At 40.0% G+C, this 16,609-nt stretch overlaps 1 protein-coding gene across 1 annotated transcript in view; it reads right to left on the bottom strand.

Annotated features, from left to right (window-relative positions):
* The window catches only part of LOC143924672 (cytochrome P450 2W1-like), a 35,430-nt gene extending 20,774 nt beyond the window's left edge, over positions 1 to 14,656 (bottom strand). The window contains exons 1-4 of the mRNA XM_077449076.1: positions 14,445 to 14,656; positions 7,005 to 7,167; positions 4,926 to 5,075; positions 1,772 to 1,929 (exon numbers count right to left, since the gene is read on the bottom strand). Of these exons, the coding sequence (XP_077305202.1) occupies positions 1,772 to 1,929; positions 4,926 to 5,075; positions 7,005 to 7,167; positions 14,445 to 14,630 (657 nt within the window). The 5' untranslated portion in view covers positions 14,631 to 14,656. The remainder of the gene's footprint in view (positions 1 to 1,771; positions 1,930 to 4,925; positions 5,076 to 7,004; positions 7,168 to 14,444) is intronic.
* Positions 14,657 to 16,609: the final 1,953 nt, after the last annotated feature.

The following is a 16,609-nucleotide window of genomic DNA, read 5'->3' as shown; positions in this document are numbered from 1 at the left end:
CTCAGATAAGAAAGACTGATTGCTTATTTATTTTGCCGGAAGGCCCTAGGAAGGGCCAGGCGGCATCAAGATCCACTCTCTCAAGGTGGATTAGACAGGTTATTTCTCAGGCCTATAGTGTTAAAGGGAAAATTCCTCCTTTTTAAGTGAAAGCGCACTCAACCAGGGCTGTAAGTGCTTCTTGGGCAGTGCATCACCAGGCCTCCCTGGCTCAGATCTGTGAGGCCGCGTACACACGCAGGGACTGTTCGCTCAACTTTGTCCGCTGAACAGTGTTTCGGCGGACAGTCCGCTCGTGTGTGGGCTTTCAGCGGACAGTTTCAGCGGACAGTCTGCTGAACAAAGTTTTTCGGAAATTCCGAAAAACTGTCCGCTGAAACTTTGTTTCAGCGAACAGTCCCCTCGTGTGTAGGCTTGTTCGTCAAACTAAGTTCCGCGCATGCTCAGAAAGGATTTACACGCCGAAGTTTGCATTGCAGTGTATAGGACGTCGTTTTCTAGTCCCGTCGTACGTGCCGTTCACGTCATCGCGCACGGTTTCAGCGGACTGTTCGTTCGTCGTGTGTGGCCAAGTCCGTCCATGCTAATTTTGAGCGGACTGTCCGCTGAAACTGTTTGACGGACAAAGTTGAGCGAACAGTCCCCGCGTGTGTACGCGGCCTAAGACTGCAACTTGGTCATCAGTCCACACATTCACCTGATTCTATCGGGTGGATGTCAGAGGGATAGAGGATATCGCCTTTGGGCGCAGTGTACTGCAGGCTGCAGTTTAGATTCTCCGGTCCATGGCGGTCTATAATTATGATCTGTGTCTCCCTCCCCTCAATCTGAGCATTGCTATGGGACATCCCACTATGTAATGAAGCTCCTGTGTCCCGTGATGTATGATCAAGAAAATAGGATTTTTATATACAGCTTACCTGTAAAATCCTTTTCTTGAGAAGTACATCACGGGACACAGGGCTCCCGCCCCTCTTGGGTTTTTACGTGGTTTCTTATTGCTTTGCTACAAAACTGAGGTGCCTCCCATATGGGAGGGGTTATATAGGGGAGGAATTCTCCTTAATTGTGGGTTAACCAGTGTCCAATCACCAGATGTGCCTATATAACCCACTATGTAATGAAGCTCCTGTGTCCCGTGATGTACTTTTCAAGAAAAGGTAGGCTGTATATAAAAATTCTATTTTTAAGTGCAGCAACCTTTGGAACTTTATTCTTATATATATATATATATATATATATATATATATATATATATATATATATATATATATATATATATATATATATATATATATATAGCTATATTCCTCATTGACAGGGATGCAGGCCATTGTCTCATATAAAGTCCCAAACCAAGGTTCAATATGTGCCTGATTTTAACTGTGTCTTAACTCAAAAACGGAATATATTACAACTCACCATTCATTACATTTGGCAATTGTTTTGTTTTTCTTTTTTCCTGCCAGTAAAACATCCTGTCCTGGGTTTCTTTTGATATGGACTACAGAATCCCCCCTCCCTCCCCTTCCTCTGCATATTAAAGAACAAGGTGTTCTGTAGTTCATAAAGGTAACTTGAGAAGGGCTGATAAATCTTCTTGGGATTACAGTGCAGCACAGGCACAGTATACAAAAGCTTACAGGCTCATTGGATCTCTGACTGGCTCATCTGGTATTGTTTACATTGATCAAGTACTAAATAAATTTAATAGGCATAAAAACGAAATTGCCTGTTTTGTAGACTGGGATTTTAATATACAGTACTATACCTTGGCTGAAGGATTTCCAGTGAGTTTAACAACATCATCCATTATAATGATCATTTTCTTAAAGGTTGGATTGTCGTAATCAAAACGTCTCCCAAATAACATACTGAAGGTTATATTGGGGGGAGCATTATAAAACACCTGTTTCTCAAATGGTTTACCTAAAAATCAAAATAAGCAATGACTGTTAAAGAGCAATGCTTATACTAATTTTTCAGTAGCATACTTTAACGTTTAATCCTTGGATGTGTTCAGGACCATGCATCCGCACAGATGTCACAATGGGAGCAGCGGCCTGGTCCATGCAGCTGCTGTTTCCCAGTTGACATGAATTGGACTACCCACACGGGGATGCATGGAGCTCCTGCCTTTACTTGTGCGGGTAAACACAGTCCTCACATAGTGTACAGATTTGGGAACTCGTTGTGTGAATGATGCCCTACTGTTCAGTTTTACAATATTTACTGTTTTCTACAACTGTCAAATTCTAGATTTGCATCACGCCATCCTTTTCTCAATGGCTCATTGCTATGTTATTGGGAGCCTCAAGAGGACTTTTCAGATTATGGAGAGAAATTAATAACAGGGTAGCAGAAAGCTACTCTAGGATCAGATGGCGCACAAGCTTATTCAATCCAATGTTATGTTTGCTTTTTTTTGGTATATTTTAGAGAAAACATTTTTTTTTATCTATATAAACAGGTTTTACCTTTCTGTTGCCACAGTTTTTTTGAGTTTTCTGGCCTCCATAGTTTCACTGTAGACCTTCCTTTAGTGACATCAGTTATAGTGCCCCATGGATTTTCGCTCTGTGCACAGGTAGGTTGTTCTATAATATATTTATATCAGTATATTTGTATAGAGCTTCTACTTTACTGTCAGAGTGATCCATATGTGTCTAATGTCCTTATGCTTTGATAGTTGCATATGGCTGTTCCCTTAGGAGCCCCCTTTTGATGTGTGCTCCCATCCTCACCAGAGGATACTAATACATCTAGAACGCTCCCTGTGTTACCAAATGCCCGGCTGGATATTTTAGTGAGTCAGATAATGCTACTACTTTAATAGTCTATGGTTATTTTTACACAGTTTTACTATATCGTTTTAATTTGTACTATTCAACCAATTATGTTTTTTTATATTTCTGGAAATTTTGTTATGAATCATTTATCCCCCTAAGGAAATAGCATTCCATGAAACACGTCGAGGAAGATGAAATTGGGACTCCCCTGAGAAATTACAGTGCCTTGAAAAGGTATGAAAAAGTATTCATACCCCTTGAAATTTTCCACATTTTTCATGTTAAAACCAAAAATGTAAATGTATTTAATTAGGATTTTATGTGATACACCAACGCAAAGTGACACATATTTGTGACGTGGAAAGAAAATGATAAATGGTTTTCAAATTTAAAAATAAATAAATATGTGAAATGTGTGGTGTGCATTTGTATTCAGCCCCCCCAGTTGATACTTTGTAGAACCACCTTTCACTGCAATAACAGCTGCAAGTCTTTTTGGGTATGTCTCTACCAGCTTTGCACTCTAAGTGACATGTTTGCCCATTCTTCTTTTCAAAATAGCTCAAGCTCTGTCAGATTGGATGGAAAGCGTCTGCGAACAGCATTTTCAAGTCTTGCCATAGACTCTCAATTTGATTTAGGTCTGGACTTTGACTAAAACATGAATATGTTTTGATCTAAACCATTCCATTGTAGCTCTGGCTGTATGTTTAGGGTCATTGTCCTGCTGAACCTCCGCCCCAGTCTCAAGTCTTTTGCAGACTCTAACAGATTTTCTTCTAAGATTGCCCTGTATTTTGCTCCATCCATATTACCATCAACTCTGACCAGCTTCCCTGTCCCTGCTGAAGAAAAGCATCCCCGCAACATGATGCTGCAACCACCAAGTTTCATGGTGGAGATGGTGTGTTCAGGGTGATATGCAGTGTTAGTTTTCCGTCACACATAGCGTTTTGCTTTTAGGCCAAATGGTAACATTTTGGTCTCATCTGACCAGAGCACCTTCTTCCACATGTTTGCTGCATGGCTTCTTGCAAACTGCAAACGGGACTTCTTATGACTTTCTTTCACCAATGGCTTTCTTCTTGCCACTCTTCCATATAGGACAGATATGTGGAGTGCATGACTAATAGTTGTCCTGGGGACAGATTCTTCCACCTGAACTGTGAATATCTGCAGCTCCTCCAGAGTTACAATGGGCCTCTTGGCTGCTTTTTTTGATTAATGCTCTCCTTGCTCAGCCTGTCGGTTTAGGTGGATGGCCATGTCTTGGTAGGTTTTCAGTTGTGCCATACTCATTCCATTTTCTGATGATGGATTGAACAGTGCTCTGTGAGAAATTCAAAGCTTGGGATATTTTTTTTTTACAACCTAACCCTGCTTTAAACTTCTCTGCAACTTTGTCCCTGACCTGTCTGGTGTGTTGGCCTTCGTAATGCTGTTTGTTCACTAAGGTTTTCTAACAAACCTCTGAGGGCTTCACAGAAAAGCTGTATTTATACTGAGATTAAATCACACAAAGGTGGACTCTATTTACTAAATAGGTGACTTCTGAAGACAATTTGTTCAATAGATTTTAGTTAGGGGTATCAGAGTAAAGGGGGCTGAATACAAATGCATGCAACGCTTTTCACTTGTTGTTTTTTTTTATTTTTTTATTTAAAAACAATTTATCATTTTCCTTCCACTTTACAAATATGTGCCACTTTGTGTTGATCTATCACATAAAATCCCATTAAAATACATTCATGTTTTTGGTTGTAACATGACAAAAATGTGGAAAATTTCAAGGGGTATGCCTACCTTTTCAAACAATCAATCCTTGCCCAATGCTGCTAGGTACATATACTATACTGTTCCACTATGTTCAGGCGAGTTTTCCTTAATGTTCATTGTAAGTGTAACAATTTTAACCTTTTTGATTTTTTAGGTTATTAATAAAAATATTTTGTTTTTTAATTTGTTATTAAGTGATTTCTCGGGGAGCCAATAGTCCTTTTGTTCTAGTTTTGTTTTTGACGTAACTTAATCAAAAGGAAATTGAAGACTATTTTTAGGTTCCAATTTAAACACCAATCTTTAAACTGGGATTTGTGAATTATTACTAAATTATGACTAGATTATAACATGACTCACCATTATGAGACTGAATTAATGCATTTAAGAACTGCAGTTCATCAATAATCCTGCCTTCAATTGGCCTTTTTCCCATTCCAAGATCTCGTAGAATGGACAAAGTGAATCTTCGAGTTACTTTCCATCCTTCCCCATTTGAGAAAATTACTCCTAAGAGAGAAAATTTGAAATTTATGATGTAGAATGCAAAAAATTGTCTGGTGCATATATTTGTGTGTGTGTGTGTGTGTGTGTGTAAATTAATATAATAATGATCAAATCAATAATATACAGAGTTTCATATTACTCATTCACACTAGATTTGTAGAAAGAGTGTAGAAAAAAAAACTGTCTCTATCATACATATTATTCACACTGGACTCACTTTTCTAATACACAATAAAGAGAAACTATCAGGACACTCATTTTGGTGTTAGCTCCTTTTGCTGTCTTGTTTTTAAAGTTGGTCTCCAGGGATACTTAAAATACACACATTATTGTCACTCTGTATTCATAAATACATAATTAAATGCATTTTTTTTAAATGCAAGAAGTGCAAGTACCTAAATTTTACTTGGGCTCAAACTCTTGCAGCAGAGATCAGTTGTGTTCATATGCTAACTGGAGACATTCTAACAAGAGGAGGGAACAGAGACACACCCAGCAGCCTTCTGGGTCACTGTCCAGATAGAGGCTGGGGGAAGTTCAGGACTTGTACATGTTACTTAACTGCATCAGAGAAAAATCAGGTCTTCTGCCATGCCTGTGTAACTTTTAGACCCGGATGGAAAGAAATACAAATCCTTTGGTAGGTAAAACAGCTCCCCCAAATGTATTACATTTGTATATTTAGCTGTTTGTCAGACATTTACCATTAAAAGCACATGCTTCAAGGCCACATCCTTCACTATTCTTCAGTAATTTATGTGTCACCAACCAGAAACAGGTCGGCAAGTCACATGTCTCAACATTTAACTAGCTGCATGCTAATTCCAGGTCAATATTTAAAGCTATTGTGTGTTCTACACGGGGGGGGGGGGGGGGGGGAGACTGTCTCTGTAGGGAGGATTATTATTGCTATTGCCTCTGGCAATAATCACATGAAAAATCTGACATGCTGGCTGTACCCAAGGTGATCAATAAATCAACTTGGGTACAATCTGCCTGCCCTCACATAGTTAGACTCCCTGCCGGTCCCTGCTGAACTAGCTGATATTCGAACCGTCTGTGGCCAGCTTAAGCAAAGTTAGGGAGACAAACATTAGAGTGATGTGTCTGAGGCTTTCATCTTCAGTATTAGACATGTGCAATTAATTTAGTCCTGAATTCGTTTTTTAATGAATTTTGACAAATTCATTAATTCTGACATTTCCGAATTTTTCCATTTCCGAATTTCCAAATTTTTGAAATTTCGGAAATTGGAAAACTCTCCATTTCATAAATTGGAAATTTCATAAATTCACAATTCTAAAATTCAAAATTAGGAAATTCTAAAATTCTAAATTTCTTACATTTGAAAATTCAAAAATTTTGGAAATCCAAAAATAAGGATGATAATCTGAAAATTCAAAAGAATGAAAATCTGAAAATGTGAAAACCCCAAAATCTGAAATAATAACTAACTAATAATGAATATTAAATTATAGGTATTGGAATTTCCTTTCAAATATGGCTGTTGGTAAACGTAACGAGTACGAATTTATCCAAAGTTACAAATTATCTGAAATAACGAATGCTGTATCTAAACAAATGGAACGTAATGATCTAATAATAATAACAAATAACAACAATAATAATAAAAACTTTTTATTATTATTATTAACTTGTTCCATTCCATTTGTTTAGATGCGGCATTCGTGACTTTGGATAATTCGTAACTTCAGATAAATTTGTATTCTTTACGTTCACAAATAGCCAAATTTGAAAGGAAAATTCAATATCTATAATTTAATAGTTAGTTATTGTTTCGAATTTTACTGATTTTCTTTTTTTTTCAAATTCTTGTATTTCCGAATTTTGAAAATCCGAATTCGAAAATTCAGAAATTTGGAAGTTTGAAAATTTGGAAATTCAAAATTCACATTCACATATTCACTGTACCATGGTTATGCTGAAAGTCATCAAAAACAGCCAACTCGCCACGACTTCCAAAGTCATAGTTTGCCTTCACCAAAGCCTCTTGATTGGCTTCATAACCAACCAAAACCACCGCTTTTACTTTGCCAAAATGGAATGTGAAGAATGTGCCATACTTCTTCGCCAGCTGAAAAATAGGTTTAATACAGAATCCTAATAAGAGGAATGATTGTAACAGTGCTACAGAGACCAAATGTTAAAAAGAAAGCTAATATAAAAACCCATGGACAATGTAAACATGACATTACTTAGGAGAACATATGACTATGTACAGCTTTGGATAGTGCAGGTAAACACAATAAATAAATGATAAAAACTTAAATAGATGTGCTGTCCCATTATATCATACCTCACCAGTGATATTAGAGCTCTAAAATATATATAATACTGCTAAAAGACTGATTAAAGTAAAATAAATCAATTGCTCCAATCAATATAAATCATGGGAAAATTCTGTGCTAGAAATCCATTCCACAAATAAAGCAAGAAATGTACTCCACTGTTGTGCTTATCCAAGTGTCCAACACCATTACTGTTATGCTCTGTACACACGGTTGGACATTCCGACCATAAAATCCGTCTGATTTTTTCTGGCGGATTTTGGCTGAATCTTGTGTTGCATACACATGGTTGGACAAAGTTGTCGGAAAATCCGATCGTTTGGAACGAGGTGACATTCGTTGCGTGCGACAGGACTACGTAGAGACTAGTAGCCAATAGCTTTGGTCTCGTAATTTAATCTGAACATGCATGGCATTTTGTCCATCAGAATTCTCTACAAACGATTGGAAAATTTTAGATCCAGCTCTCAAATTTTGTCTATCAGAATTTCCAACGGACAAAGTCCGATAGAGCCCACACACGATCGGATTTTCCGACAACATGATCTGATCGGACCTTTTCCGTCTGAATTTCCGACTGTGTGTACAGTAGACATGTGCAGAGTAAAATATTTCGTTTCGGAATTTCGTTTTCGTCTGAAAACTTAATTTATTTAGTTACTCCCGAAATTCGTTTTTATTTATTTTGTTTTTCGTTCAAAAATTGCATTCGTCCGAAAATCCACATGAATTACGGTCGAATCTGTCTTTGAAGGCTTATGGTGTCTGTCGAATGTATAAAGAAGATTCGATGGAGCTAGTATATAGCATACTTTAGAACCCTATTAAAGTCTATGGGACTCCAACGTTCAAAATCTAAAGTGCTAATTTTAAAGGCTAATTTGCAAGTTACTGTCCTAAAAAGTATTTGGGGACCCGGGTCCTGCCCCAGGGGACATGTATCAATGCAAAAAAAAGTTTTAAAACGGCCGTTTTTTCGGGAGCAGTGATTTTAATAATGATTAAAGTGAAACAATAAAAGTGCAATATTCCTTTAAATTTCATAGGGGGGGTTGTCTATAGTATGCCTGTGAAGGGGCGCATGTTTCCCGTGCTTAGAACTGTCCCTGCACAAAGTGTCATTTATGCAGGAAAAAAAGTCCTTTAAAATCACTCGCAGCTATTATGAATTGTCGGCTTCCGTAATACAGAGAAGACTCATTGAAAGTCATTGATAAAAAAATAAATAAAAAAAAAAAGCGTGGGGGTCCCCCAAATTCAATTACCAGGCCCTTCAGGTCTGGTATGGATATTAAGGGGAACCCTGCCTCAAATTTAAGAAAAAATTTGACGTGGGGTTCCCCCTAAATATCCATAACCAGACCCTTCAGGTCTGGTATGGATATTAAGGGGAACCCCCGCGTCAAATTTTAAAAAAAATTGACGTGGGGTTCCCCCTAAAAATCCATACCAGACCCTTTATCCGACCTGGCAGGCCGCAGGAAAAGAGGGGGGGACGAGAGAGCGGCCCCCCCTCCCTCCTGAACCGTACCAGGCCACATGCCCTCAACATATGGAGGATGCTTTGGGGGTCTGTGACCCCTCAAAGCACCTTGTCCCCATGTTGATGAGGACAAGGGCCTCATCCCCACAACCCTGGCCGGTGGTTGTGGAGGTCTGCGGGTGGGGGGCTTATCAGAATCTGGAAGCCCCCTTTAACAAGGGGACCCCCAGATCCCGGCCCCCCCTGTTTGAAATGGTAAGGGGGTACAAAAGTACCCCTACCATTTCACAAAGAAAGTGTAAAAAATGGTTAAATAAAACAAACACACTTTTGAAAAATTCCTTTATTAAAAATAAAAAAAAGATTCCAGCGGCGGTAATCCACTCTTGCTATCCAGCGACGGACGGTCATCTCTCCAGCGATGGCTCATCTCATCCAGCGCAGCGAATCCTCCATCCTTCTTCTGTCTCCGTGGAGGAGACACTGCAGGCATTCCAGCGGCTGACGTTTCTTATATACGGAGGGCGGGGCCACCCGTCACCTGACCCCGCCCCCCTCTGACGCAAGGGGAAACCCGGGGTTCCCTGTGACGTATGGGTGACCCCGCACCCCTCTGATGTAACACAGGCAGGTTTCCGTTACATCAGAGGGGTGCGGGGTCACCCATACGTCACAGGGAACCCCGGGTTTCCCCTTGCGTCAGAGGGGGGCGGGGTCAGGTGACGGGTGGCCCCGCCCTCCGTATATAAGAAACGTCAGCCGCCGGAATGCCTGCAGTGTCTCCTACACGGAGACAGAAGAAGGATGGATTCGCTGCGCTGGATGAGATGAGCCATCGCTGGAGAGATGACCGTCCGTCGCTGGATAGCAAGAGTGGATTACCGCCGCTGGAATCTTTTTTTTATTTTTTTATTTTTAATAAAGGAATTTTTCAAAAGTGTGTTTGTTTTATTTAACCATTTTTTACACTTTCTTTGTGAAATGGTAGGGGTACTTTTGTACCCCCTTACCATTTCAAACAGGGGGGGGGCGGGATCTGGGGGTCCCCTTGTTAAAGGGGGCTTCCAGATTCTGATAAGCCCCCCGCCCGCAGACCTCCACAACCACCGGCCAGGGTTGTGGGGATGAGGCCCTTGTCCTCATCAACATGGGGACAAGGTGCTTTGAGGGGTCACAGACCCCCAAAGCATCCTCCCAATGTTGAGGGCATGTGGCCTGGTACGGTTCAGGAGGGAGGGGGGGCCGCTCTCTCGTCCCCCCCTCTTTTCCTGCGGCCTGCCAGGTTGCGTGCTCGGATAAAGGGTCTGGTATGGATTTTTAGGGGGAACCCCACGTCAATTTTTTTTTAAATTTGATGCGGGGTTCCCCTTAATATCCATACCAGACCTGAAGGGTCTGGTTATGGATATTTAGGGGGAACCCCACGTCAAATTTTTTCTTAAATTTGAGGCAGGGTTCCCCTTAATATCCATACCAGACCTGAAGGGCCTGGTAATTGAATTTGGGGGACCCCCACGCTTTTTTTTTAATTGATTTATTTATTTTTTTATCAATGACTTTCAATGAGTCTTCTCTGTATTACGGGAGCCGACAATTCATAATAGCTGCGAGTGATTTTAAAGGACTTTTTTTCCTGCATAAATGACACTTTGTGCAGGGACAGTTCTAAGCACGGGAAACATGCGCCCCTTCACAGGCATACTATAGACAACCCCCCCCTACGAAATTTAAAGGAATATTACACTTTTATTGTTTCACTTTAATCATTATTAAAATCACTGCTCCCGAAAAAACGGCCGTTTTTAAAACTTTTTTTTGCATTGATACATGTCCCCTGGGGCAGGACCCGGGTCCCCAAACACTTTTTAGGACAGTAACTTGCAGAATCTTTTCTCTCTGTCAAATCTTTTTTCTCTGTCGAATATTTTCTCTATATAATCTTGGACTAATAGAGGTAAGGTTAGGCACATTCGACCACAGGTTCTATAGACACAGATTGTTGTCAGAGTCATGTCGAATCTCCTATTCTATATCGAACTGTTGTAACAATGAAAACGAAAATAAAGCATTTATTTATGTCGGATCTTTCGTTTTTCGGATTTTGTGCTTTCGTTATCGTTTGTCAAAACGAAAACGAAAATAGCTGAAATTCGGACGAAAATGCATTCGGACGAAAACGAATGCACATGTCTAGTGTACAGGGCATAAGTGCACAAGCCTCTTACTGGGAATGATGTTATAGGGGGTCCATAGCACATATGGTAATATAAAGCACTGCTCTCCACTCTGCACTGGCTCAAATATTCCACAAATGAACAACAATACTCGGTAATTCAGTCTTTAATCAAAGCCATTATAGAAAGGGAACAAAAACAGGTTACATCGTTTGATACTTGCTGCTGTCAGTCAAATCTTTTACACTTTATACTAAGCTTTCCTGTGGAATACAAGGAGGTTGAGTGCTGGCAGATCTCATAATGTACAGACTTGATTTGGACATTGTCTGTCCTAGCAATGGGTTAAATCTTTAGAAGCCAGACTTCTTTATTGTGTGGTAATGAGGGATTGCATAGTCAGCATACCTTCCAACCATCCAAGATTTGGTGGGACTGTTTTGAGATTAATGAATGAACAAGTTCTGGCACTTGGCTCCACGAACTCACCTGGCTGGGGTGCATTAGCACTGGCACCAAGCGCACCTCCCTGCATCTCTTAGTGGGTACCCATGGTCCCAGACACTGAGATCACCCCCTTAAATTACAATGCTTAGGACATAGATATTGAAAGATCACAAGAAATAAAAAACATAAACAATCTTAAAGTGGAACTTCACCCAAGAGGGAAAGTTACTCCTTCCTCCTCCTCCCCACTTTTTGACATATTTGGCTATATGCTTTTTTGGGGGGGGGGGGGGAACCCAGCTCACTCATGTGCAGTGAGAAGTTGGCTGTGAAACCACAAGGAGTCATAGTCGGCTACCCACAGTTAATCTGCCGGTACCTGATGACCAGTGAAAAAACTGGCCTGGGTGAGAATGGTGCTGGATCCTTGGACAAGTGAGTGTATGTTACTTACAAGTCAGCGGCTACAGTTTTTGTAGCTGCTACCTTTTAATTTTTGTAGAATTGACTGAAGAACGGCTTTAGCTTAAAGAAGCTATTGATACCAAATGCAGTTTTTTTTTATGAACACTGAAGCAAACATGGCATTCTAACTTCCTGATCCAGACAAATCTTTTATTTCAATTAAACCAAGAAACCTTCTATTTTCATTGTTTTTGATTTATTAAACAGCCTTTGGGTGTTTCTACGCATCTCTTTTTGCATTCTCCTTTATTGAAAGGAAATAAAATTAGCAACAGAGAATGTGAGAACATCTTATTAAAAGCTACACTATAGATGCAGACATGGGAATGTTCACCTTTGGGAACGTGTTACATATGCCACCCGTTTTTTGCTGCAGCTGCTGCCCTCTCCCCTCTGTGAGAGCAGAATGGGGGGGGGGGGGAGTTCCCCATACTATATGCCCCCTTTAGAAATCAGTGAGACTGGGCGGAGTTCCGCCCATATGGCTGCGTCATTCCTTCACATGCTCTGCTTCTCGACCTTTGAGGCTGTTCACTTGTAGTTCTCACTGAACTACTGCGGCACTGTGGAGCTTTAGTAGTTCATTGATACTTCCTGTCAGTATATCTGCTTGCCCGTATTGGATGTACGGCACACAGATACACAGAAAGATCTGCAGGAGACCCGCATGGCACCAGGGATCTGCTGATCACTGGTGCAATGCTTTACCAGCTCCAATAAATAAATAAATAAATGCACTTTTTTTTTTACCTGCAAAATATGTGCATTTTTTTTTTAAATGCTGTTAAACCCAAAAGCAAATATCTATTACATTGCAGCTTACCTATTCTTAGATGTAATGGCTGCATCTGTTTTCTTTTTAGGCTTTATTATCTTTATTTTCAACTTGTGATCAAGCCAGTCAATGGTGTCCCTGTGTTTCTTCATCCAGAGTGGGGGCACTCAAACGAAAACGAATGTAGCCACCATATCTAAGGATATATTACATTTTCAGTTTTGGGTTTAATGCTGCGTTAATCTCAATGATGTTCATGCCAGAGTTGCTTGAAGATATAAGAATCCCTTCAACTCCTTAAAGGAGTTGAAGTTTAAGACTGGATACTTTTTCTAAAATAACAAATTTGTTATAGTTATCTGCACAGAGCGGCCTCAAATCTTCTCTTCTGTGGTCCCCCACCGGCGCTCTAGGCACCTCCTCTTCTATGTCTACCACCATAGCAAGCCACATGTTATGGGGCAGATGTGTAAGCTTGCTCCTGAGCCAGGCTGTGTGCGTCCATAGACACAAACAGCACAGCTCAACTCCACCCCCATTCTCTGTTCTCATGATTCGACTGACATTAGCAGGAGCCAATGGCTCCCGATGCTTCCTCTGTGTCCTGTGAGGAGAAGAAGAGAGGAGATGCTGCTGCAGACAGGCACAGGACTGGATTGAGATAGGACTCAAGTATATAAGGGGGTTGAGGGGGTGATACTACTACTGCAAAAGTTTAAACCTTAATGCAGGGAATGCATTTCTTTCCTTTTTTTAACCACTTCCCACCCGGCCAATGCACATATACGGCCGGGTGGGAGCAGTCTAGTTCTGATAGGACGTTCAGGAACGTCCTTCAGAAGGAGCCGGATCGCGCGCGCGTGCCCGCGCAGCGGCCCGATCCCAATGTGCTCGTGTCACCCGGACACGGCGCTTCTCAGATCAGCAGGAGGGCTCTGTGATTGGCCCTCCTGATCACATGACAGCCGTGTCCAATCACGGCCGTAATGTAATGTAAACAAACAGCCGGTTGCTAGGCAATCGGCTCCTCCTCTCCTCACACGGAAGTCATTGCTGAGGAGAGGAGAGCAGATCGCTGCAGCTGGCTGATGATCAGTGAGTATGAGCTGTTTTTTACAGCTTTTTACTCACTGATCATCAGTCTAGTGTAAACACACAACACACCACACAGTATAAACACAATGTCCCCACATATATCCCCAAAACACACATGTCCCCAAAACACACATGTCCCCAAATAATAAAAACACATGTCCCTAATAATAAAAACATGTCCCCCACATATGTCCCACTAAAATGACATGTCCCAATGATTATCTGCACACATATGTACGTGATCACCTGCACACATATGTACATGATCATTTGCGTACATATGTCCGTGATCACACAAACCAATTATTATACACTTAACGGAATTTTTTTTACCAAAACATGTAGCAGAATACATTTTGGCTTAAATTTATGACAAAATTGGATTTTATTGGATTTCTGCTTTTTCCGCTTTTTTGCGCTTATATCGCAAAAAATAAAAAACGGAGTCGTGAATAAATAACACCAAAATAAAGCTCTATTTGTGCGAACAAAATGATAAAAATTTCATTTGGGTACAGTGTAGCATGACCGCGCAATTGTCACTGAAAGAGCGATGAAAGCTGAAAATTGGGCTGGGAAGGAAGGGGGGGAAAGTGCCCTGTATTGAAGTGGTTAAAGACTCACCTCCATGAAGGTGTAATCTTGCCTGACGATATCCAAAATGTGCATGTTCCCAATTAGAGGGAGAGGTCTGGGTCCTGGGGGGAATTTGTAATTTTTCTTTTTAGCCTGGTCCATTAGGATTTTCATGCACATCATAACCAGGGTGCCTATTAGGAAAAGCGTCACTGACTCTGGTAGAATTGCCATGGCTGGGGTCTTCAACTGAGGTCTGTTCAAACTGGAACTTCAGAGGTGTATTACTCATGTATTAAATACTCTAAAGTCTATCCTGTTTCTAAAACACAACTCCACCCATTCCAAAGAACTTTTCTTTACTGCTGAATCTTATTTTGGTGTGTTGGCCACATTTTTTTTATGCTGAATAAACAAAAACTAGGAAATAATGAGCCTTGAAAGATTGGCAAACATACAAGCAACAGTTGCAGAGACAACATTTAACTTTGTTTAACTTACTCCAGAAATTGAATATTGCAATTATTATATGCTTACAAGGGTAAATATTTGTAAGTCCCAGTCCAAAATTTTACAGGTCTGTTCCTGGAAATGCTTTTAGATCAGACACTGATGTTTTTTTCCATAAAATTATTTTTATTCTGCATGGTAGGTTTCATTTTTACTGTTTTTAACTATGTTTTCTGTCACATATCATTTACAATCATACATAATCTCTAATTGAATAAACTGGTTATAGGTGGTTGTTTAATGTTCCAAGACCAAACTTTCTCTGTCCATGCTATTTTTGCTCTCTTATTGCCTTTTGCAATAATAATAATAATGTATCTATCTTCCACCACTGCATTTAAGTCTCTTTATTCTGGCAGTGAATATTTTTTCTCATTTATTGACGATGTGATGCCTATACAAGGAATGGAAGTTGTTACCAGAACAGAAAGGCGTAGATAGCATTACATTACCAGTACCAGAAGTCTACAATCTACATCCCTGTATTATAAAATGTGTTTTTTGTCCAGGACCCTGTTGGAGATATTATTATTAGGTTCTTCTGAAAATGAATTAAATATAACTAAGTCTTCTATTTAACATATTCTGCAATAGATTTAATTTTACCTATTTTGTACCCAGGGCAATTGAATGCGGCATTATTTTAACCATTGCAATTTTTTATTCTTTAGGGTATCTTCATTTGACATTCGTTTTCTCAAGACTGCAGTAAAAATAATAGATATCTATTTTACTATGATTGTCATTTTTAATAAAGATTAGGCAAAACACTAAAAAATTATTTAATTATTTTATTTGTTCCTTTAAATAAATGACCAAAATATGTAACTGCCTGATAATTATTGAGCAAATGTTTTCACCTGATAAAAATATAAAATATATCCAGCAGGTACAGATTTATACAACCCCAAATCCAAACCAATATAGGTATATTATTAAAATTGCTATAGTACTTTTAAGCATTGACAAATAGTAGATACATTGATGTGAACTGCTAAAGTATGACTAATAGGGATGAGCCAAACACCCCCCTGGTTCGGTTCGCACCAGACCTTGCAAACAGACAAAAAATTAGTTAACAAGTAACATGTGAATGCCGTTAAAGTCTATGGGACACAAACGTGAAAAATCAAAAGTTCTAATTTTAAAGGTTTGTATGCAAGTTATTGCCATAAAAAGTGTTTGGGAACCTGGGTCCTGCCCCAGGGAACATGTATCAATGCACAAAAAAGTTTTTTCAGGAGCAGTGATTTTAAGAATGCTTAAAGTGAAACAATAAAAATTAAATATTCTTTTAAATATCGTGTGCATTTTCCCCATGTTTAGAACAGTACCGCAGCAAAATTACATTTCTAAAGGAAAAAATGTCATTTAAAATTCCTCATGGCTGTAATGTATTGCCAGATCCCGGCAATATACATAAAAAATAATTGGAAAAAACTGCGTGCCCCACCCCCCATCCATACTAGGCCCTTCGTGTCTGGTATGGATATTAACCAGTTTTGGATCAGCTGCCGCAGTTATACTATGGCAGGTAGGTTTGGCTGTGTGAAGCATTGGAGTTATACATCACGTGCGTGGCTGGTGGGGGGGGGGGGACGAGCACGCGCGTCCCCCTGCTGGCTGTGATGATCGTATTCGATCCAGAACCAATCATTCTCCAGGCCCAGGCCAATGAAATCTGGCCTGGACCTGGTGATCGG

This window comes from Lithobates pipiens, unplaced genomic scaffold, assembly GCF_037356315.1.
Source record: "Lithobates pipiens isolate NorthernLeopardFrog02 unplaced genomic scaffold, aLitPip1_a1.2 Scaffold_22, whole genome shotgun sequence".
NCBI lineage: Eukaryota > Metazoa > Chordata > Amphibia > Anura > Ranidae > Lithobates > Lithobates pipiens.
This window is presented reverse-complemented; position numbering and strand designations above follow the sequence as displayed.